At 44.9% G+C, this 24,659-nt stretch overlaps 1 protein-coding gene across 1 annotated transcript in view; it reads left to right on the top strand.

Moving 5' to 3' along the window:
* The window catches only part of BFSP2 (beaded filament structural protein 2), a 66,863-nt gene that overhangs the window by 33,880 nt on the left and 8,324 nt on the right, over positions 1–24,659 (top strand). The window contains exons 2-5 of the mRNA XM_029940273.1: positions 973–1,055; positions 6,540–6,696; positions 7,747–7,908; positions 23,074–23,205. Coding sequence (XP_029796133.1) covers positions 973–1,055; positions 6,540–6,696; positions 7,747–7,908; positions 23,074–23,205 — 534 coding nt within the window. The remainder of the gene's footprint in view (positions 1–972; positions 1,056–6,539; positions 6,697–7,746; positions 7,909–23,073; positions 23,206–24,659) is intronic.

The following is a 24,659-nucleotide window of genomic DNA, read 5'->3' as shown; positions in this document are numbered from 1 at the left end:
AGGGTCTCTCCTCTCCCACTTCTTTCTCATCTCATGCCATCTCTGACCTCTGGTGCTGGAAAACCTCCAACTCAATGAAGAGCTTGTAACTCATTCACGTCCAAGTACAAAAGGACTGAAAACAGCTTAAAACACTGACTTACATCCTTCTAAAGTAACTGTCTTCTTACTCCCCCGAAACTGAAGATTATAGAAAAGCCTCATATGTAATATATATGTTTCTCAGGTTAAGGAGAGAATAACCCGCCCCCCACCTTTGAGGGACTCTATAGGGTTTGAGTAGCCAGTTTTGAAAAACCACTCTTCATGGCTCCAGGAAACCCCCAAACTGTAGGCTGAGTGTATCTGTGCTCATAGGTATGTTTTGAGGATGAATGAAATTCTAGAGCCGAGTTGCTCAATACAGTGGCCACTGGTCACAAGTGACTATTGAAGTTTAAATAAAATTTAAATGAAATGAAATTTTTAGTTCCTCAGTCATCCTTGCCACATCTGGAGTGTTCAGTAGCCACGTGTGGCCACCGTGATGGTGCAGACATAGAAGAATGCCATCACCACAGAAGATGGACAGCGCTGACCTAGAGATTTCATCAGCCCTTCAAAGGCACCATGACCAGAAGATGTTACAAGACACTAAGTCAAACCAGTGAAGCTTCATTTAAGGATCCAGAAGCTTCCCTGGTAGCTGAAAGCTCCGCATTATGACAAAGGCTGTGAACAAGTCTGGCTTTGAGTAATGTTTTAGCTCAAAAATCCAACTCTAAAGGCTCTTAAAAGACATCCAGATTTTATGCTTTGTGGTTCATCTCGTCCCCCACCTTTTTGGAGAGAGACACTTGAATTCTAAAAATATTTGCTCTAAGAAAAGTGCTCTATTCCCAGAACCTCTGTGCCCAGTGCGAGTCACAGTGAGAGAAATGAGGGAAGATGGTCCAGTGACCTTGTCTTCTCTGATGTGTGTGATCTTTCTAGGTGGGCGAAGCGGTCTTGGAAAATGCCCGGCTCATGCTTCAGACAGAGAATATCCAGGCAGGTGCAGACGACTTTAAAGAGAGGTAACTTCTTTTTTTTTTTTTTTTTTAAGTTTATTTATTTTTACAGAGAGCATGCACAGGGGAGGGGACACAGAGAGAGAGAGACGGAACATCCCAAGCCCAACACAGGGCTCAATCCTACAAACTGTGGGATCATGACCTGAGCCAAAATCAAAGGGTAGAACAATTACCTGACGGAGCCACCCAGGCGCCCCAAGAGGTAACTTCTACAGCAGGGGGGGCAGTCCCTCTGCACCTTCAGACCACTAGGCAACTCAGAGACTCCTGTTCTGGGGTCTCTAGCTTTCACTTCCAGCAGCACAGAAGGCCTGGGAGAATCCGGAGGAAAGATCACCCGGCTCAAACCCACATTATAGTCACAGACTAGGTCCCCAGGGCTGAGACTTTGCCCAGTATCTCCTGGGTTCAGGGTAGGATTCTCAGATAGTAGTGTGTTTCAGAACCACCAAGAGGTCTTCTAGAAAACACAGATTGCTGTGCCCCACCCTCTGAATTTCTGACTCAGTCGTCTGGGGTGGGGCACCAAATTTACATTCCTAAGGAGTTCCCCAAGATGCTAATAATCCTGCTGGTCCTGGGGCCACACGTGGGGAGCTGCTGGTTTTGAGCAATGCTTCTCAATTGCAGCCGCATGTCAGAATGACCTGGGCACTTAAAGCTGCCAACGTGTAAGCCACGAAGAGGGATTAAACCACTGTCCCTGGGGGGGTTCAGGCCTTAGTAGTTTTAACTCACCAGCCTTGAAAAACATCTCTTTGAAGCCTAATACAGTGTCTTTTAAAATATGGTGTGTATACTACTGATAAAGATCATTTTAAGTGATTTAAGAATGAACATTTTGCTTTTAATAGTTATGTATTTTTATAGTTTCCTTCTATTTATGACTCATGAATCTGTTTTTCCACTATAGTACTATAATTTATAGCATAATTTAAAATTTATTTAATACAAAGAACTTTTAAAGTTTACTGATTTAACATTTACTTTTTAAATAGATAAATTTAAGAAACAATATAAAGTAACAATGATAAGAAAGAAACACCTTTAGGGCAAAATCATGATGGTGAGTGAGGTTTGGGAAACACTGGTCTAATGGAGAAGTGAAATGAAAAAGACCATTCATTGATGAACAGGGTGATTTTGAGAATATTCTGTGGGGAAGGTGTTCTGGATGTTGGGCAATCAGATGGGTGATGGGATAGTTATTCAAGGAACATTTCCTTAAATTGATAAAGACAAAGAGGAAAGGCACATAGGTGGGAGTCTTTGGGGAAGACAGTGACCCCACTGCCATTTTGTCTTAGGATAGGAAGGGTATCATGATGAAAAGGAAAGTCGCTACCATCTCCTCAGACCCAGAGTCGTTTCCTTTCTCTAAGACCAAGCTCCTCCATCTGATAAAGGATCCCCACTAGTAGCCACTGTCAAGTCAAAGAAACTCAATCAGCTGGGGTTGCTGTCTTGGACAACACTGTGCTAGCCAAGGTCACAGGAGCACAAAAATGTGAAGCCATCATCTAGCCACTAACAGCTTCCTGCACAGTTAAAGACAGATGCCAAGAGCCACGAAAACATTTGTGCTAAATTTAAGATAGAATTTAATTAAGTGTGAAGGTAGGATCGAGGCAACATTTCTTCCTTCATGTATTCATTCATCCATTATGCATTCATACATGCCATCATTCAGCCATTCACCTGAGTAACAGGGGCTTGGTTTGTTTTGTTTCCAGTATATCACCAATGCCTATACCGGTGCCAGGCACAAGATAGATGCCCAACACATAGTGGTCAAATTAGTGAAAGAATGAGTGAATTCAATAAATGTTTTACCAGGTACTGGGGGTGAGGTGAATGGAACCTCAAGGAGTTCACAATTCAGTGTCAAAGACAGAGGAGTGAAGACAGCAGCATCACGGGGTGTTTGTGCCATCACTGAGAAGAGCACAGGTTGGGTGGGGACTTTTAGTCTGGCCAGAGAGGGTTGACTGAAGAGGTGATGTCTGGTCAGGGTCCTAAGCTTATGCAGCAGTTGAGCAGGCCAATAAAGGAGGCATGAATTTCCAGGCAGAGAAGGCAGTGTGTGCTAAGGCAGGAGGACGTGAGAAAGCGTGGTGCATTCATGGCCATCAAGCAGCTCGTTATAACTGGGGCATGTGCAGTGAAGAAAGGAGGGACAACCAATGGGGCTTGAAAACCAGGGAGAGACCAAATCCTGGAGGACCTTGTCAGCCATATCAAAGAGCTCAGAGATGACCTGAGAGCAGAAGAAACCCATAGAAGGGATCTGAGCAGTGGCTCGTCATGACCAGACTTCAGCTTTAAATTTTCAGCTTTGTACTGGTGGAGAAGAGATGCAGGGGAAACCAGCAAGAAGCAATGGGAGCAAAGGGGTTGGACCGAGGGAAGGGCAGGGTCTGTATTGGGAGCCATGGTTGGAAAGTAAGGTGAGATCAGATTACTTAGGGGACAGCGGATAACACTTGGCACTCTGAGCAGATGGTGATTGGATGTGGTTAAGGATGGTTCCTCTGGGGGCACTGCTGTGGGTCAGTTGTGGGAAGACGACAAGAGGCTGTTACAGCTCAGGGTCTGCCTGGGACAGTGGCCACGAGCAGACTTGAGGGATGGGTCAAAGAAATCATTGGCAGGGGTCGACAATTATTTGCAGCCTGAAAACAGAAGGCAAATTTAAGTGTCAGGTGTTGAACTTGGGTCATTGACTTCTTGGGTTCTCGCAACAAAAATAGAAAATTGTGTAAGAAAAGCTGGTCTAGGTTCAGGGCTAGTAATGAGCTTGGCTTTGAGCAAGCTGAGCTGAGCTGATAGAGCAGTTGGGGAGGGCCACTGAAGATGACGGGCCGGAGTGGCCTGCAGGTCAAGACAGGAGTTCCGGGCATCATGAGCACACAGATTCTATTTGAAGGCTTCAAAATGGAGGGGGGGAGGACTAAAGGATAGCAAGAGAAGGCTGAAAGCTTAGCAGCAGCCTTGGAGATATCACAGCGATGTGTCAAATGTTAAAGGACTTCCAAACAACGGTCTGCAGAGCAACTGGGACCTCCCGTAATGCTGAGTGGTGCATATCCTGGGAAGGACCAGGCTCCCTGGAGAGATAAGCAAACCAGGACTCTTCCAGCTTGGGTCAAAAGGGACCAATTCCAGTGCTATGGGTGGGTTTTCATTCCAGCTAGAAGGGCAAGACTTGTTTCCAAAAGATTAAATGTTAATAAAAATAAAGTCCTTCATGAAGAATACATTTGGGTAGAAAATATAATCTATGTAGGTGATAGGTTTCTGAAATGCTTCAGCAACCAGCTCCTCAGGGGGCGATTCAAAGGTGCAGGTCCCACTCTGAGGATGTCTCTGGCAGTATGCCACAGGGCTCTGTCCTCGGATCCTTCATTTACTATTTTTAGCTGCAGGTACATGATAGCAGGTAGGACAAAATGACAGAAGATACAAAGCCAGGAGGGCCAGTGAAGAGAAAGATGACAGAACTAGGAATCAAAAGGATCCCAACACACTGGAACACTGTGCCAATAAAACTGACAGAGGACATATGTGGACTCCTACTTTGGGGTTTAAATACCAGGTGCACCCAGAAAGGACAAGGTAATTGGGCTTGTGAAAGATGCTCAGGGTCTCTAGTTGGCAGGACACCCAATATTAGTCAACAGCAAATACAGCTGGTCAAAATCAAATCAACAAAAACACACACCCACAAAAACAAATCCCCTCCAAGGAAACCTTAGGGACCATGATGAATAGAATTGAAGGGTTTAAACAAACGAGCAGACAGTCCCCTGGGACTCTGAACTGATCAGGCAACATCTGGAGTTTTACATCCCATTCTCTGTATCACATTTTGAGAAGGACACGGACCAATCAGAACACTCCTAATCAGTCCACAAATCTATCTGAAACCTGGAGGTGGGTGCTAAGAATACAAAGACAGAAAGGTCATAGTCCCTGCCATGGAAGAGGGACATGGAAACCAATTTATATGAAAAATGGAGGAACCGGGAATGTTTAGCCTGAGGAGCCAAAGGCTTGGAGGGAGAAATGAGGGGGAAAGAAAGAGTGATAAAGGAGACAGTCCAGAGAGTGGAACTCAGGCTCTTACAGGAATGAAGACTTGAGGGAAGAAATTTGTAATCATAAGAGCTGTCCCAAAATGGAAAAGTGGCCTTGATAGGTCATGAGTTCCCCATCACTGGAAGTAGTGGAGCAGAGGCCACGTGATCGCCTATCAAGAATGCTATCGAGGCATTGTCACTGGGTAGGAGTTTGAATAGTTGAACCCTAAATTCCCTTAAAACTCTAAAACCCTAAGATGCTTTCTTCAATGAGAGATGTGAGCTTTCTCCATTCTATGGAGGGATGAAGGTAAAGTGTGAAATTTGGCCAACGGGGTACAGCTAGGTGGAAGGCTGTGGAAGGAAAGGAGTTAACACTGGGGAGACTGGCAAAGATGTTGAGTGGTTTTTAGAAGGAAAGCTCTGCACAAACCAGAGATGGAAAGAACTCAGGGGGAAGGACTTTAAAGACAGAGAACAAACCGAGGGTTGCTGGAGGTGAGGAGGGTGGGGAGGTCGGCTAAAGGGGTGTGGGCATTAAGGAGGGCCCTTGTTGGGATGAGCACTGGGTGTAATGTACGTGATGACTCACTGATTTCTACTCCTGAAACCAATATTGCACTGTATGTAAACTAACCAGAATTTAAATAAAAACTTGAAAAAAAGAAAGAAAGAAACTTGGCAGTGGGAGGGGGGCACACAGTTTCAGACTTGTGTCAGTGTATGTGTATAAGCTACAAGTTTTTAAAACTCTAGATTTTACATATAAATCCAGGTTTCCCCATTTCTCTTGAAGAGAATGGGCACATACCTCGTGCAGCAGCTCCCCCTGCCTGACGTACGAGCCGTCCTGTGTGCTTCCGTCCACACCTCTCGCTGCTTCCCAGACCTGGCCCTCGTCCCTCATCTATAGTCCCCTCTTGGCCCCTGATGGCATTGGGGTTTGCAGCCACAGTTTTAAATTTTCACGTGGGTTCTTTGGAGACAGAAACCATGCTTTTCATTTTGGAATCACTAGTGCATCGCTTGGTACCTAGCAGATTCTCAGTCATGTCTGTTAAAGGATCCGCAGGGGGAAAGGATGACAAATCAGAATCATGGTGACAAGGCCAGGTCCCCTTACCTAGATCTCAACTCCTGGAGAAGATTTCCCTAGAGTTCTGTGTTCCCAGAGCCCCGTAAGCCTGACACCCTGTGGAGCTGGGCCATCGGAAGTTGGCTGCAATCACGTTCATGGTAATAAATCAACAAGTAAGACTTGCATTAACAGTGCCCTCGAAGCTATTAGAACAATGATTTTTCACATCCGTTTGTCTATCACATAAATGGCCTGCTGGTAACATTTCTAATCTGATCATTTTCCCTTTGGGGTTGCCCACCTCTGCTGATTACCTTCCTTTATCTGCAGATATGAAAATGAGCAGCCATTTCGAAAGGCAGCAGAAGAGGAAATTAACTCTCTGTATAAAGTCATTGATGATGCTAATTTGACAAAAATGGATCTGGAGAGTCAGATAGAGAGCCTGAAAGAAGAACTTGGCTTTCTGTCACGGAGCTATGAAGAGGTAGGTGGGGCAGGGGCAACGCTGGTTGGCCACAGACCACAGGCACTCACCTGTCTAGCGGAGGTTCACGTCAGTGATGGTGGCTGCAGCCAGTTTCTCCCCGCCCCTTGCCCAGGGCTTCAGGGAAAATGTGGATAAAATACTTTCAAATCCTTGTCGCGGGTAAGGTTACCCTTGGAGTCTCAATTTCAAGTGGCTTTGGGACCAGGCTGGTACATAAATGGAGGAGAGAGCAGGTCCACACCAGCAAGACTGATAGAGCCTGTGTTGAGCTGGAGAGAGCATCCCCTACCTCAAGGCACTGTCTTTCAGGTCTTTTTTTTTTTTTTTTTTCCAGTGCTGCATAGGTCAAACAAGATAAGTCTGAAGGTAGATCCAAGCTGTGGTTTACACATACTCATTAAAGAAATTAGGTCAGAAGGCTGAGTGACAGGACTCACTGGGACCTCCAACAGGGAAGCCCTCCAGTTCCCTTCGGAATGGCACCGACCCTAAATCACCTCACACAAGTCACTGATTGGACATCTCAAGTGCTTTCAGCTGCAAAAGTCAAAACCCACATCACCATGCTTACACTGGGAAGTTCCTTCTTTTGTCCAAACTCAAGCTGACCAGGAACCCAAAGTCCACTTCCTGTTCCCAGCTCAGTCCTTTGCTACTGCTCTCCCCCTCAACTCTTTAGAGAATCCAGAGTTACCTTTAAACCTCTTCCGGCCTACTCTGACTTCACAAAATTCATAAATTTCATCTTGCTCTTGTTGCTTACTCTGTGTGTGTTGCTATTGGTTACTTATTGATTTTGATGTTTGCTTTGAGTGGGCCGGGGCCTGTGAAGACCAGCCTAGGAAACGTGTCCTTGGGGAAGGAGACTAGGGCACCTGTGCTGGTGACACAGTCAGGGACTTTGCCAGTCTTAGTGAAGCCCCACGTTCAGCAGTAGCAGAATGAGAAGCACAAGGATTACCCACAGACCGGGCTTGTGCTGGCTCAACTTCTGTGTCCTTTCCTTCTCCTCCGGAACTCACCTGAAGTGTCTCTCGTCATTTGCAGGATGTGAAAGTGCTGTACAAACAGCTGGCAGGGTCTGAGCTGGAACAAATGGGTGTTCCCATTGGCACTGGTCTGGACGACATCCTCGAGACCATCAGAATCCACTGGGAAAGAGACGTGGAAAAGAACCGGGAGGAGGCAGGAGCCTTGCTCCAAGCCAAGGTGAGCGTGCTCCCCTCTGCCCTGTGCAGAAGGAGGCCAAGCGAAGGGGAAAAGCAGTCAACATGGAAAAGAAGAAATGCAAGTTTCGATCTCATTAGACGTAAAAGAAATGTGATTTAAAGTAAGAGTGGTTTACCTGCCTAAATGCAGAACACGTGTAAGATGGTAATACTTGATGCCAACAAGTGTGTGGAGAAGTAGGTTCTCCCCTATATTACTGAGGAATGTAAACTCCTATGACAGCTTTGAGTGAGGGGACTGATGATATGTATTAAAAGTCTTGAAAGGCCCCTACCTACCAGTTGAGTAATCTGGACACTATCCTAAACAAATAATTGAAAACACAGATAAAGTTTATATCCAAATATACTCACTGAAGTATTCATTTTAAGAATTAAAAAACTGGGGTGCCTGGGTGGCTCAGTCAGTTAAGCGTCTGACTTTGGCTCAGGTCATGATCTCGCAGTTCTTGAGTTTGAGCTCCCGAGTAGGGCTCTGTGCTGACAGCTCGGAGCCTGGAACCTGCTTTTGATTCTGTGTCTCCCTCTCTCTTACACCTTTGCCCACTTACACTCTGTCTCTCTCTCTCTCAAAAATAAATAAACATTTTTAAAAAAGAATGAAAACCCTGGGTGGGGGGACACAGAAATGTTTAATAATCAGGGTAAGGCTAAGCTACAACTTAATCATGAAATAAAATTCCAGGCAATTGTTAGAAATATTTATGAAGCATTTATAACAACATGGGAAATGCTCACATAATAAGGTAAAATGGGGGAAATAAGAGAGTATAGAAGGGTATATCTCAGGAACCAATAAGCCTTTTCTGGAAAGCACTAAATAATAAATATTAGACTTCCTGGGTCTGACAATCTCCGTTGAAACTACTCAGTTCTGCCACGGTCCTGTGAAAGCAGCAGTAGACAAAAGGTAACAAATGAGCATGGCTGTGTTCCAATAAAACTTTATTTACAGAAACAAGACGTGGGCTGGATTTGCCTGCAGGCTGCAGTTTGTCAGCCCCGGGTGTATACAGTAGGGTAAAGCATTCAAACAAAGAAATGAGGCATCAAGGAAAATGTATTGGTGTTCACAGTATAGTTGTCTTTGAGGGAGCGGCCTATTTGACATGTTGAGATGTTTTTTCTTACTTGTTTTTGAGTATAGTGTTTTTCGAGGTTTTCTTAAATAGTATGAGTTCTATTCATGGAGGAAAACATCTTTATTAAACCTCATTAATCATAAAGGAATTAATGAGAAAATAGAATGCATAGGGTTTCTTCTTCCCTTCTCCATCTCCCAGCCGTGTATGAAGTGGGGTATTTTGAGGCACAGGATGAGAGGAGCAGAAGAGGAAGGAAGGTGTTTGGAGAAAGTATGGAAACTAAGGTAGCTTATCGTTCTGAGAGAAGGCAAGCCGGCTGCTCCTATGCTCTGAGTCACTGTTTAGTGGGTCTCCATTCCAGCTGCATAGTAGGATTATTCCAGAGCATTTTCAAAAATGCTCATGCCCAGGTGCCATCCAAGACCAATTAAATCAGAAGAAGGACAGAGACTTCTTGTGGTTTGTTTAAGCTCTCTGGATGATTCTAATATCCAGGAAGGCTGGAGAGCCGCGAGAGCTTATGAAAGCTACTAAAAGAAAACCAGGAGAACCTTTTCTGTTCTTGTTTCTTCCTCCCATGGCCCCTCAATTTCCTGCTCCCCCCAAGTATCAACAGAAACCTTCCCAACAGGGTTTTCACCCATTCTGGACCCTCTAACATTCTCCAGTCCAGAAAACATCTTTACTCCCCCATTTCTCTGCCTTCTATCCCCTATCAAGGCCTCTTTTCTTTCTAACCTTAATTCCTTGGGCTAGGTCACTGCAAACAGCTTTTATGCAAATAACGCATCCTAACAGCGCAAAATGCAGCGCCCCACCCCTGCCCAGGCCAGAGGTGCAACAACACAAAGGGAAACTGAAACCAAACCACAGGTTTGATTTTGGTCCATTGCTTCTTTTTTAGGAAACTCATGAATATTTATAATCCAGGACCTTAGAGACCATCCCATTTCCTCATTTCAAAGGTGAAGAAACAGATCAAGACAGGGCAGTGATGTCCCGAGGTCACATAGCTGGCTGGCAGCACCACTATTCAGCTCTCTGGCCTCCCAGACCAGGCACCTTTACTCCACATTGGACTGTTCTTCCTCCTTGGCTCTTCCAGAAAGCAAAATCTCTGCGGCCCAGCAGTTTGCAACCCTGCTTCTGTCCCAACCCTCCTGGGGCATACACCACACTGTAGGGATGGTTTGTTTGTTTGTTTGTTTGTGTGTTAAGGAGGAGGAGGGGCAGAGAGAGAGGGAGGGAGAGCATCGCAAGCAAGCTCCACGCTGTCAGTGCTGAGCCAGATGCACGGCAGGATCTCATAAACCTTGAAATCATGACCTGAACCGAAATCAAGAGCCAGACATTCAACTGACTGAGCCATCCTGGCACCTCTGTAGCGATTATTTCTTTGGGAAGCGGGGGAGGGACATTGAATTAACAGAAATGAATCCTGCATAGTTTGAAAAGGAAAAAAACTCCTGGCCATTATTATTCACCCTTCACACTCTTGAGAATCATTACCAGCCCAACAGTAATTCAAGCATTAATTCTGAACAGATTCATTAGTGTTTTTTTTAATAGAGTAATCTGAAAGCTGCATCTCAGAGAAAACAGCACTTGTTTTCATTTGGCTGGTGCTGCCTGAGCCTCTTGCAGAGAGGTGGAGCTCAGAAAATATTTGCAGAATGAGTGAATTCCTCTGATCATCAACAGAGATCAGAACTGACAGCCAGAAGTCCTCCAATAAATAGTTTTGTCAGTTGCTGTCATGCCCTTGGGGGCTGACATTTGCCCATCCTGAGCACCTCCTGTCGGTTTCCTGGCAGCAAAGCATAAATGTGAAATGGCTTAGCACACACTTCTTTCAAAACCTTTTGTAGAGAGTATACAAACGTGTATTTAATTACCTTTCAGCTGGGAAGGCTGAAAATTAATTGACATGATTAATTTATGTCTTTGTTTAGGTTTCCCCAGAAACTAACCCTGAGACAAATATTAAAGTGGAAATGGTTTATCTGGAAGGTGGCGGGGGGTGGGTGGGAAGTACAAATACCGGTAGAGAAGATGCGGAAAAGGCTACCGATAAAGAGCTCATTCTCCACCCAGCACCCACCGGGGGAGACTGCACTCCGCACCCACAGGGCTCCTGGGGAGCAGTACAGAATACAAGAGAAGGGAAAGGCGAGGAAGCTGGGGTAGTAATACCATCCTCATCAGACACCCGCCATCGGCTATAGCAGAGTGACCTTTCAAAGACTTCAGAGAGAGTTCTCCCAGGCAAAGAAGTATGGAATTTGGCAGGGGAGAGGGAGCTGGGGAGAACAAACATGTTTCAGCTTCAGGAATAAAGGTGGAGGCCGTCAGCATCTGCTACCAGTTATCTGCTAACTCCTCTTAGTTTTAAATCATTAAAAGCTTATAAAGAGGTTCTGGCTCGGTTCTCTCCGGCCGTGGTCATGGATGTCAGGGACTTTGGTGGTCTGGTTTTTGGAGCCTCTCAAGTTGTATAACTCCATGTTTGGGGAGATCAGATAATTTCTGGAGGGCCTTGCAGCCTGGCCATTCCTTTTCTGTTTGTTGTGGTTACCCAGCTCAAGGTAGTTGGAGATGTTTGGGGAACCACAGAAACATGCCATACCACCCTCCAGACGTCCTGGCTAGCCATGGGATACACTCCCCAGTCTGCACCCCACAGACCCACCTTGGGAATATGGGAGGGCCACTACCATGCCCCTCTTTCCTAGCATTCCCAAGCTGAGATTTTTCATTTCATAGCAAGCAAGACAGGCTGTTTTGCCTTTTTAACCTCCCCCCTCCCCGCCCCGGTGTCTCCACACCGTCACTCCTAGAAGTCTCATCTCCATTCCTTGTTTGCTGCAGCAAGAGGATGTGTGCAATAACCAAAGTCTTATTCAATTACCGGCACAAGCTGGTGGAGGTAGGGGGGGAGGTGTCACTGAGAGAGAACTCAGCTTCCTATTAATAGCCCCTGGGGGCCAGGAACCCCACATGCTCCCATGCTAACTATTCTGATAGCGGTCTGCCCTCACCTCAGATCAGTTCAAGGCATTTGTGGTCAGGAATTTCACTGTAGCTATAGCCATCATGCCTCCCACAGTCAGGACGACAGATTGTGGAGATGGTAGAAAATGAAGAGAGGTGGACAGATTGAGATGAATCGTGAGGTTTCTGGTTATTGATAGTCTTAGGGCTGGAAGACACATTAGCAGCTGACTAGAGCAGTGCCCTCTACCAGAAATTTCTGCAAGGATGGAACTACTGTTGTATAACCTGCGTAGCGTTCCAGTATGGCGGCCACAGCCAACGTGTGCTTCCTGTACGCTTGGGATGTGCCTCCTACAACTGAGAAGCTGAACTTTAATCTTATTTAATTTTTATTTAAACAGGTACATGTGGCTAGTGGCTATCATATTGGACAACATAGGTCTAGATCTACCCAGACGAGACTAGAAACCTTGGATAACATGTCTCCACATCATCCATTTTCACAAACAAGAATGCACCTGAAAGGGCAAATATTTTCTATAGGCTGCCATGTCAACACCTTGTCTTTGCTTGCTTGTACAATGAAGAGTGAGTGTTGTATAGAATATATGAAATTGGATTGAAATAAGGTTCTGCTAGTCAAATGGGGTCACTGACTCTAGATCCCAAGATAGCCAACTGGGAGAGTTCCTTTCAAGGAAAACAGAAAGAGCAGAGCCCCCAAGAACATCTGTAATCTAGGAGTCCCTGTGTGTTGATGAGTTGGCTATAGTCCCTGATGGCTCTTTGGTGAAATAAGCCATGTTTTTTTCTGATGTGCTCACTGTAAGCACTGAAGGTGAGCCATCTAGCCTTTCTACATCTCATACTATGTCACAGGGAGAGCTATGGGCCCAGATTGTTTGTATTTCTTTTTTTATTCACTTTGATTTTTTAAAGCATTTTTGATATATAAAACCTTCACTTGCTTCAAAATTCAAAATGTACAAAATGATATACAGGGGAAAATGGCATCTAACCCCATCTCCCAGCCACCCAGATCTCTTCTATAGAGCCAATCGATGTTTTCCTTATCCTGAGTCCTTTCAGAGATATTTTATGCACATAAGAGGAAATATGCATATGTTCTCTTTCTCTTTACACAAACAGTAGTATTCAGAACATACTGCTATTTAGATGCATGCATGATTATTATACCACAGTGGGCAGCAAACTATGGCCCACAGGCCAAATCTGACCTACTGCCTGTATTTTACAAATAAGTTTTATTGGAACACAGCCAAGCTCCTTCATTTGCATATTGTCTATAGCTGCATTTGCATACACTAGCAGAGCCGAAGAATTGTAATGGGGACCATATGGTCTGTTAAGCCTAAAACATTTACTTATCTTGCCCTCTACAGAAAAAAAAATTCCCAGCCCCTCTTCTAGCTAACAGATATCCAAGGATTTATTTAATGCCCTGCTGATGAATATTAAGGTGGCTTCCAATCTTTTGCTTTTATAAATAGTCACTAACTATACATAGTCACTAACTACATATGTCCCTCATTTCCCAATATAGAAATACATCTACTGGTTAAATTCATAGATGTAGAATTGCTGGGTCAAAAATTATGTATATTGGTAATTTTGATAAATGTTGTCAAATTACCCTCAGTAAAGGTTGTAACAATTTATGTTCTTATCAGAAATGTTTGAGAGTGTCCATTTCCCCACATCCTCACCAATACTGTGAGTCCTCATACCTTGTGATCTTTGTCAATTTTATAGGTAAAATATGGTTTTTTGGTGCAGTTTTATTTTGCATTTCTCATAAGGGATTTCTCATCTTTCTATATGCTGAATTTCAGCCGTATTTGCTGAATTTGTATACTATCAGATCATCTTTTACCTATTTTTATTAGGTCTTGGACTTTTTTTTTAATGTTTATTTTTGAGAGAGAATGAGAGAGAGACAGAGCATGAGCTGGGGAGGGCCAGAGAGAGAGGGAGACACAGAATCCAGCAGCCTCCAGGCTTTGAGCTGTCAGCACAGAGCCTGACACGGGGCTCAAACCCAAGACCCATAAGATTATGACCTGAGCCGAAGTCAGATACTTAACTGACTAAGCCACACAGGGACCTTGGTCTTGGACTTTTTATTACTGGTTTGTAGTGAGTCTTTGTACATTAGAAAAATTAGTCCTGACCCTGCAATAAGTTGTAAATATGTTCCCAGCTTGTCAATTGTCTTTTTACTTAATTTATGGTAGTTCCAGCTAGCTTTCAAAAGATATTGTTAGCCAGGAAGGCAGGGTTACTAGAGGAGCCGGGAGTCCAGGATTTGGTTCCCGACGCTGTATGTTACAGTGGTGTAGGCTGGCTGGTCTGGCTGGGGACCGTGTGGGTAGATGGGAGTACTTGTTAGAAGAGAAAATAAAGAGACCGTCTCATTGAGATAGGCACTGGCCGCTTTCACCTGTTCTTTACCCGACCAAGTCCCGTGTATATCATAGAGGGCACTTCCAGGCCTTCACCATCCACACCATGTGTCCAACCCCACACCTGGTCGTAACCAGTATTTGAGTGACTATCTATATAGAGGATCACCCAACATTGTAAGCTCCTCCTCCTATATTCTACCAAGAAATCTTCACGCACTCACTCACTCACTTACTCACTCGGACTCCGTTTGTCAAGCACAGACCAGGTGCCAGGCTCGTGCACAGTGCTGGGGGCACACAGTCCCTCGCCTGTCCCTGGCCACCTGATTCTGTGGTCTCAAAATAGGTTAGATGTTTCTCAGTGGTAACATGAAAAGTGTAGGGATCTTATTTCTAAAATAAGAGTTGCAAAGATGAAACAGCCCCAATCCCTGAGAAATTAAAGTAGTATGGTTTTCATTCAACACTTGTTAGTCTCCCAGAAGAGACAGAGCAGAGGAGTCCCTCCTGAGGAATGGGATGGTCTCCACGAACAAGAAGAAACATACTATCATTTCGGCTTCTCCAATAATTTCTTTAAGAAGGAAAACGTACTTTTTTCAGAATTGCACTGTTGAACCTCTATTGCCACTTTCATCAGCAGGACATGCTCTGCTGATGACCAAGGGGATGCAAGTCCACAAAGCCTTGTGCCCCTCACTGTGCCCTTTGGCAGTTTCCGCTGAGGCTGGGAATCGGTCCTAGAGCCTTACGTGAGCAGCTTCCACAGCCAGGCAGTTCTTGTGTAAATTCAAGGAGAACCTTGGCTTAGCCTCGCCGGGCCAGCCCTTCTGCCAATGCTGGAGTTTCACCGAGTGAGACATGTATTTCTTGTTAGTTCCCACTAAGGAGAATTTGTGTCTCACGTGAAGACTGAATGACACCCAGCCTTCTTCCACATAAATCCTACATCTGGCTGGAGTAGGTTAGGGGTGTGTATGCTACTTGTCAAAAACTATCCTTAGTGAAATGACATTAATATGACACCGCACGACTATAAAGTGACATAGTCATTGTAATAATGATAACTAATCTTCCTAATGAAAAGGAAATGTGATTTTAATTCCACTGCTGGTAGACCCTCCTCTTCTGTAGTCCCCAGCATGTGCTTAGGTCACATTGTGGACCTTTAGTAAATGTTGTTGGCATGTCCTAAGGGTAAAAAGGCATGTTAGGTCACCAGGGCAGACAGAGGACTCAGTGAGAAGTTGTCCCTGCACACAAGGTACCTACAATCTAGTGTGAGGTTGGCTCAGTGCATGTGGGAAGCAATGGATAGAAAGGCCATTCTTCTAGGGGTGTCTGGGCGGCTCAGTCAGTTAAGGGTACAATGTCAGCTCAGGTCATGGTCTCGAGTTTGTGACGTTCGAGCCCCACATCGGGCTCTGTGCTGACAGCTCAGAGCCTGGAGCCTGCTTCAGACTCTGTGTCTCCTTCTCTCTTTGCTCCTCTCCTGCTCATACTCTGTCTCTCTCTCTCCCTCTCAAAAATAAATAAAACATTAAAAAAAGAAGAAGAAGAAAAAGAAAGAACATTCTTCTGCAAGGCAGAATGCAATGTGCTGTGAGGGTGGTGGCAACAGAGCACTTACCAAGTGCCAGCCGGTGTTGTGAGCGCCTCACAGGCTTATTGTCACCTAATGTCCCTGTCATGAGACAGGCATTGAGATCTGACCCATCTTACAGAGGAGGGAACTGAGGCACAGAGGGTTAGTAACTCACCCGAGAATACACAGTTCCTAAGTAGCAGAACTGAGATTCAGACCACACATTCTGACTCCTGAATCAATACCCTTCACAGCTAGGTTGACCTGAACAGATCACAGGGGTTGGGGGTGGGAATGTCTTGATTGCTTTTCTTTATTTAGAAATGAACAAGTGACATCTTGTGAAATGTGAGGTTGAGAGGCCTTTGTCTTGAGGATCCAAAAGGGTACGCCAGACTCTTGTCATGATCTTTACAAACCATGTTTCTGTGCCTCCCCTCCCTGTCGGATACGATTCTTCTGTGATACAAGATCGGGGAACCCCAGTACCGTCAGGGAACACATTGCTTTCCCATTCTCCATGATAGTGAACATAATGAGGTGAGCGTGACCCTGTGAGATCTCAGAGGCTTAAGAGCAAGGCAGTTAGCCTTACTCTGCAGCAGAGTAATGCTCTTGTAAAGCTGTTTTTCACAAGCTGCAAAGAGAGAGCTTCAGCGATTTGCTGAAATCCACACAGCACCTGCTGGCGTAAGGCAGAGCACACATTTCAACGTCTGAGTGCTCATCTTGGATACGTGTTCTGCTGAGAACACACCTGCGTAGCAGAGGGGTGGGTTAGGGATGGCCCTTTTCCCCCTCCATTTGGAGATGCTCAAAGACTTCATTCTGACTTATTTCAAAGCATGCTTGCTTTTTCTTCTCTCACATCCATCTTTCATGTGCAATAACATGTAAAATTTAATTTTAAAATTTCTTAAACTTTTTAAATGTGAATTTATTTTGAGAGACAGAGACAGAGCATGAGAGGGGTTGGGGCAGAGAGAAAGGGAGACACAGAATCTGAAGCAGACTTCAGGTTCTGAGCTGCCAGTACAGAGCTCGATGGGGGGCTCAGACTCATGAGCTGAGAGATCATGACCTGAGCCGAAGTCGGATGCTTAACCGAATGAGCCACCCAGGCACCCCATTAATTTAAATTTAAAAATATGTTTTTCCAGGCACCTGGATGGCCCAGTTGGTTAAATGTCCGACTTCGGCTCAGGTCATGATCTGACTGTTTATGAGTTTGACCGCCCCATCAGGCTGTCTGCTGTCAGCACAGAGCCCACTTTGGATCCTCTGACCCCCTCTCTGCACCTCCCCCACTCACACTTGCTCTCATGCTCTCAAAAATACATAAATGTTAAAAAAAATGTTTAAGAAATCCTTTGCCATATTTCAAAATGTCAGTATACTCTCCTTTCCCAGAACTATAGATGGAGTGCAAACACGGGAGCTTCTCCTGCACAGCAGAGCCAAGATTTCAAGCTGGTTTGAAAGCCTGGGGACCAACATATTTGAATCTCATTACACATCCTAGCAACTGCACTGAGCAACAAAACAGAGCCCTACATTCCTCAGGGTCTAGAAAGACACACCTACTGTTGGCTCCGTGAGGAGAAATCTGGAAGCCTTGAGTTGAAATGGAACTAGGAATAAAGTAGTTATTGTTCAGAGCATAACTCTAAAAAGCCATTGGAGATGAACAGGTAATACTTCTGGGTGAGTTAAAGCTGTTAACTGTCCCCAGACAGAGGGCACCTCTCATCACCTGGGGTGTGCTGACTTGAGAAGGTTTTGGGCAAGAGATAAAATGACACCGAAACCCATAGTAATCAAGTTAACTTAGTGTTCTCTTTCCGTATTAATTAAACTGTAGAAGAAAGTTTCCATTTGCTGCTGGTAGATCATTAACACTTCTCTTATACTTTTTTTTTTAGTTTATTTATTTTAAGACAGAGAGAGAAAGAGCGCGCACAAGTGGGGGAGGGACAGAGAGAGGGAAAGAGAATCCCAAGCAGGCCCCACACTGTGAGTGCAGAGCCCGGCCCCATGAGCTGTGAGATCATGGCCTGAGCCGAGATCAAGAGTCAGATGCTTAACGAGCCTCCCGGGCCCCCGACACTTCTTATACTTACTAGTTTCAACTTTCAACATAGAGAAAGCAGGGTTTGGCACTTAGCAACCTAACAACCAATTCTGCTCAATTTTTAAATTTTATTAAATTTTCAACTATTTTTTGTCTATGACAAATGACAGACCCTACCAGTTTCTGTGGCAGTCTCACCCTTTGCTTCCATGAACCAGGCGTCACATGGGAGGGTTCTTTTTTTTAATTTTTAAAAACTTTATTTACTTGGGGGGGGCACTCAGGGATCCCACAAACTGTGAAATCATGACCTGAGCCAAAATCACATGGGAGTTTTAAATGCAAATTCCTAGGCCACTCAGCTCTCCTGAATCAGAATCGACATTTTCACAAGCCCCCCTAGAGGATCCTGATATGCACAAAATTTGAGAACTTATCTACATTTTCCATTTTAAACACATTTCTTTATAAAGAAAAAGTGAATTGATTTAAATAAAAATTGTTTCAATCAGTATTCAGATATGTGCAAAACCAAGCTGTTTGTGGAAACACTCAGATAAAGCATTCATCCCCTCAGAGACGAGCATGAAACTCTGAATACAAACCACGCACTCTCTGGGTTGAGACGAAGGCAGATCATATGCGGACTACGAGAGCCTGGGCCCGCAGATTCACCCCAGACCCAGCCCTTGGCTTTGAAACTTGCCCTCCGAAGGACTTGACTTCTACTCATGCCCACTTCTCACCCTGCGCATGCTGGCCGCGTTTCACACCTGCTCTCTGGATGAGCATGTGTATTGATGTGCTAGTCAGATTTCACAGTACCACTGAAAGGTAGCAGAGGAGTTTCTGTTGATGTTTTCTTTATACAATTTTAGAGAGAACAAATTTTTTTAAATTTAAATCCAAGTTAGTTAACATATAGTGTAATAATGATTTCAGGAATAGAATTTAATGATTCGTCACTTCCATATAACCCCCAGTGCTCATCCCAACAAATGCCCTCCTTAATGCCCATCCCCCATTTAGCCCATCCCCCCCCCCACCAGCAACCCTCAGTTTGTTTTCTGTATTCAAGAGTCTCTTATGGTTTGCCTCCCTCTCTGTTTTTCATTATTTTTCCTTCCCCTGTGTTCACACGTTTTGTTTCTTCAATTCCATATATGAGTGAAATCATATGATATTTATCTTTCTCTGACTGACTTATTTCCCATAGCATAATACAGTCTAGTTCCATCCATGTTTTAGCCCATCTTCTTTATCATTCATCAGTCAATGGATATCTGGGCTCTTTCCAGACTTTGGCTACTGTCGATAATGCTGCCATAAACGTCGGAGTGCACGTGCCCCAGAGAATCAGCATTTTTGTATCCTTTGGATAAATACCTAGTTTTAGGTATTGCTGGAACATAGAGTGGTTCTATTTTTAGTTTTTTGAGGAACCTCCACACGGTTTTCCAGAGCGGCTGCACCAGCTTGCACTCCCACCAGCAGTCCAGAAGGGTTCCTCTCTCTCTGCATCCTCGCCAACATCTTCTGTTGCCTGAGTTAATTTTAGCCGCTCTGGCAGACGTGAGGCGGGAAGAGATAACTTAAATTTGAAGCTAAAATACTCACTTCGCTTTTCCATTTGCGCCTATACCTTCATTGTGACTTGCTATTTCTGGCAACATCTGCCAGCCACATTTACAATTCTGTCATCAACAATGATGTCACAAAATCAGATCACAAAATATGCTTGAGTATTAATAGCCAATTAAGCAAAACATCACTCAATGGTAAATGAGGACAGCTCTCATATGAATTTTTGGCTGATATTTTCATTGACCATAACAAGTTCTTTCATCAACGATACGAGTAACTTCTTTGCAAATCAGATAATAGTTTGTAAATATCGGGAAAACATTCCTTCTAATGTTTTTGCTATTCCTTTTTTTAGTGTTTGTTTATTTTTGAGAGAGACAAAGACAGAGCGTGAGTGGAGGAGGGGCAGAGAGAGAGGGAAACACAGACTCCTAAGCAGGCTCCAGGTCCTGAGCTGTCAGCAGAGCCCAGTGCGGGGTTCCAGCCTATAAACATGAGACCTTGACCTGAGCTGAAGTTGGACGCTTAACTGAGTCACCCAGGCACCCCTGTTTTTTCTATTCTTAATGCAACGGCTACAGACATGACCCAATTTTAAGTTTAATCTGCATTACTAACATTTTCTGCACCCTTTTCTTAGGTCTAGACAGTCAGCAAAAACAGTAATTTCAATCCCTGATTTGTGGTGTTTGCCGATTTCCATGAGGTAAATACTCTCACCACGGCTGATTTCAAACTTTGAACTTGATGTAAATGAGCACAGAGTTTGAAGGACATGCTCAGAGGTCCATTAAATGTTATTCCCACCACACAGGTACCATCTATATAAAGAACGTGAATAGCACAGATAATGATAAAATGTAAATAAATTAGCAAGTGATATGTTTGGAGTATTTGTTACCATTTTAATATTATTTAATTAAGTGCAAGTTGATAGAATTTAATTTTTAATGATGGCTGTGTTTACCAGCCAGCTTACAAACATCCAGCTCCAGGCTGCCCCTGGCCATCTGCACCTCCTGACTCCGATTGTCTGCCAGACGCCACCCTCCCACCGCCTCCCCAGCCACATGACCCACACAGCCAAGTCCCAACCCCAAAGAGAAGGAGAAGGATAGGGTGGCCCATCACAGGAGGGCTTGGCAGGCCACGAAGACGTTTTAGAGTGGTCCGCCTTCACTTTGGGGAAGACAGCTGCGCCTTCGAGAATCTTGATGAGCAGGCGGACGCGGCAGCATTGAGTACCGGTAAGAGCACGGCTCTGGTATCTGCCGCTGCCCAGGAGTCCAGCTTTGACCTCAGAGGACGTACAATCTTACGTAAATAACCCAGTCTCTCTGTGCTTCAGTTTCCTCATGTAGGAATAACAGTGACACTTGCTTCATAGGATCATGAAGATTAAATGAAATAATGGACTTAACCCTGTTAATGGAGTGCTCAACTCAGATTAATGCCTGTGAGTTATCATTAGTAGTATTCAACCCACAATAACTTTTACAAACTCATTTATTGGCTAATAGTACTTTTTATGTAGAGACAATATTTGAAGTCCCTATTTGCATGCTTTTAAGGTTCTAAAACTTTCCATATGCATAACCTGATGGAAGCCTCATAGTGACCCCTGAAGATAGTCATCATATGATTATCATTCTCCACTCACTGTTACCCGCGTCCTCTGGGTAGGGACTGGGACTCAGAGAGGCTAAATGACAATCCAAGGACACACAGCCATGCACTGACCAGTCTGAGCTGGGCCCACAACTTCCATTCTCCTTCAGCCAATCCCAGACCTTTTTTATTATTATAATTATTTATTTTGAGAGAGAGAGGGAACACGAGCAGGGGAGGGGCCGAGAGAAAGAGGGAGAGAGAGAAGGAGAGAGAGATTCCCAAGCAGGCTCCACACCATCAGCACAGAGCCCAATGCAGGGCTCGAACCCACTAACTGTGAGATCATGACCTGAGCTGAAATCCAGACTCCACCACAACCCACTGAGCCACCCAGGTGCCCAATCCCAGATCTTTCCTTACTGGGTGTTTTTGTTGAGGTCTTTATATCCCTCACACAGGAAGAACTAATCCTGAGATATGAGCCCTTTGACCTGGTTGTTCTTAGATTGGACTATTTTTGCAAAATCCTATAAATAAGTATTCATATGTAGTAAAAATGGCCAACCAAGCAAGCCAGTAACCCAGGAGAGAAAACAGGTGTTTTCTCCCATATCACTGACTCAGAGATATCCCTCAGCCTGCACCGAAGATGAAGGTGATCTCTACTTTTCCCTGTTCTCCAGCACAAAGAAGAGAGGAGCAATGACCTACTCCACTGAAAGTATGGGGAGGAACCAGACTATGTCCATCTTGTTCAGGGAGAAACTTTGAAACACAGGCCTTTCCCTGGTGTTTACAATTGTGGCCAAACTGGTTTTAGGGAATAGGGACTATCAGGTAAGTTGGAGAGCTCCTCATTTGAAGATGTTGTTGGCTTTGCCTTCCGGTACTGGAAGGAGTTAGAAGTTCTCCAAAGGGCACTTTGGCAACATTCATCAAAATGATAAATGCATACCTTTTGACTCAGCAGTTCTATTGCAGGGATTTACGCCCCAGGGATACTCCCATGTGTGGTGAGTGAGGGTTATAAGGTTATTCTTTACGTCATTGTTTATAACAGGCAAACACTGGCAACAAAGTGCTCATCAGTGCAGAGCTTCTAAAAAATTACAGTACAAACAAGGTGATACTATGGAGCCATTTAAAAGAATGTAATTGAGGGGCGCCTGGGTGGCTCAGTTGGTTAAGCATCTGACCTCTGCTCAGGTCATGATCTCATGGTTCATAAGTTCAAGCCTCACGCCAGGCTCTGTGCTGACAGCTCAGAGCCTGCTTCAGATTCTGTGTCTCTCTCTGCCTCTTCCCCACTCATGCATTCTCTCTCTTTTTCTCTTTCAAAAATAAATAAATATCAAAAAATGTTTTCAAGAAAGTAATTGATCTATATATACTGGTAGAAAATATTTTCTAAAATATATTAAGTACCAAAGCAAGGGAATGGGGGATGATCATACATTATTTACTTATAAATATATGGAGTATTTCTGGAAAGAGGTATATGAAACCAAAAACAAGAGAACTAGGAAATTAGGCATAGGGACAAAAGGAGCCTTTCTCCTATAAATCTTTCAGAAAAATCTTTTGAATTTTATTCTATTTACAGGCACTGTATGTTCAAACTAAGTACATGCTTGTATACGAATCAGTGGGGGCACCTGTGGAAAAGGGGGGCTATTTCAGCCTGCCACCTGTTTGCTCTAAGTGAGTGGTCCCTGGGACGGGCGAGAGGGAAGGCGAGGTTCGGGTTCCCCACACCTCCCAGCTCACGCGTGGACATGACCCTCCACAGCAACAGGCGGAGATGGCCCGCATGGCGCAGAGCCAGGAAGAGAAGCTGGCCGCCGCCCTCAGGCTGGAGCTGCACAACACTTCCTGCCAGATCCAGAGCCTCCAGGCCGAAACGGAATCCTTGCGAGCCCTGGTGAGTGGGCCGGGAAGAGCCTGGCGTTTCTTAGGTCAGTTTTAACTCTCACCTGCCGAACTGTAGTCATGTGGGTCAGAGTTTGCAGGAGATTTCCATCTCACAGCATGAGTTTTGGGGGCTGAAAAGGTCATCTGATACAGAATCACAAGTATAGTGGACGCTGTTAGTATCCCACTGAAATCCCCTACCACTAATACCCACAGACGTCCCTTTTCAGGGGTCCCACTTCTCCAGAAAGTTGAAGTCAGCCAAATAGTAGACACCTGACCTAGGAGGTTAGGCCCGCCCCCCCCACTGGGCCTTAGCCAATGACTGGCTGGCATGGGGTTTAAAAGTCCAGCCCACTTCCTTCTAAGCAGAGTAGGTTTTACAGTGTAATTCACACTCCAGGCTCTCTGTGGGATCAGGCTGTCCCACTCTCCCCCTGAGACTACCTCCTGGCTTAGCGCCTTCCAATGCTCTATACTGCTTTCCTTGCCTTCCCCCCTTTTCTTGAGAGCAGCCCCTTAATTATTTACCTGTACCAGGATCCTTGCTTCAGGCTCTGCTTCTGGAGAACCCAATCTAAGACACCTAGTAAGCTCCTCAGTCTTACTGGGGTTTGTGGAAAGATCTCTTGCATTACTTATTATTATTATTATTATTATTAATTGAAATAATTAGAAGTTCTATTAGGGTGCTAAGCACACAGCTCCTTCTCGATGCTCCCTCTAGGGGCCGGGTGTGCTGATTTGAATCACAAGCGTGTTGTCCACACCTGGAGTGCATGAAAGGGATAGTTCATGTAGTCCTTGTGCGGCTGTGGTGGTTGGGACTCCACTGAGGCCCAAGGAGCCCGTCTCTCCCATCAGTTTCAAGCCTTGGGGCAGTTCCGATACTATTGCTAGTGCCCCTCCCTTCTACCATTCCCCATACACCCTCATCTCAATTTTGCCACCCAAATCAGTTCCAACACCAAACCAGCAGCCACACCTCCCAATGAAGTCAGAGCTACCCTGAAGTTAGCACAAGGATTTAGTCTAGTTGTTTCCCTCAGAAACAAGTTTTTCACTGCCTGTGGCCAAGATTATTCTACCACCCCCCGCTCCCCTCCTTCACGTGTCTTCAGTTGACTTGGGTGCATTGTCCTCTGGCCAACAAGGTCACCTGATGCCCAGTCAGCTCAGGAAGATGCTCAGTCTTGCCACGCCACAGCACAACCCGGCACACATCTCGTCACTCCTCTGGTCTCCCACGCGTCCTGTGATGGGATCTGGGTCAGCACAAGAGGATGTGAGAAAAGGATTTGAGGTGAGAAAAATCAGGAAACTACAGCCTAAAGCAATGCAACTTTAGCTGAAAAAAGTCAAAGACATCGCATTATTTACTCAGAACGATGTGAATTTTAGCATAATCTGTTTTACTCACCTGCCATGATCCTTGATCCTAATATCAGGGGTGCTGCCCTCTGC

The sequence above is a fragment of the Suricata suricatta genome, chromosome 5 (assembly GCF_006229205.1).
Source record: "Suricata suricatta isolate VVHF042 chromosome 5, meerkat_22Aug2017_6uvM2_HiC, whole genome shotgun sequence".
NCBI classification, from domain to species: Eukaryota; Metazoa; Chordata; class Mammalia; order Carnivora; family Herpestidae; genus Suricata; species Suricata suricatta.
This window is presented reverse-complemented; position numbering and strand designations above follow the sequence as displayed.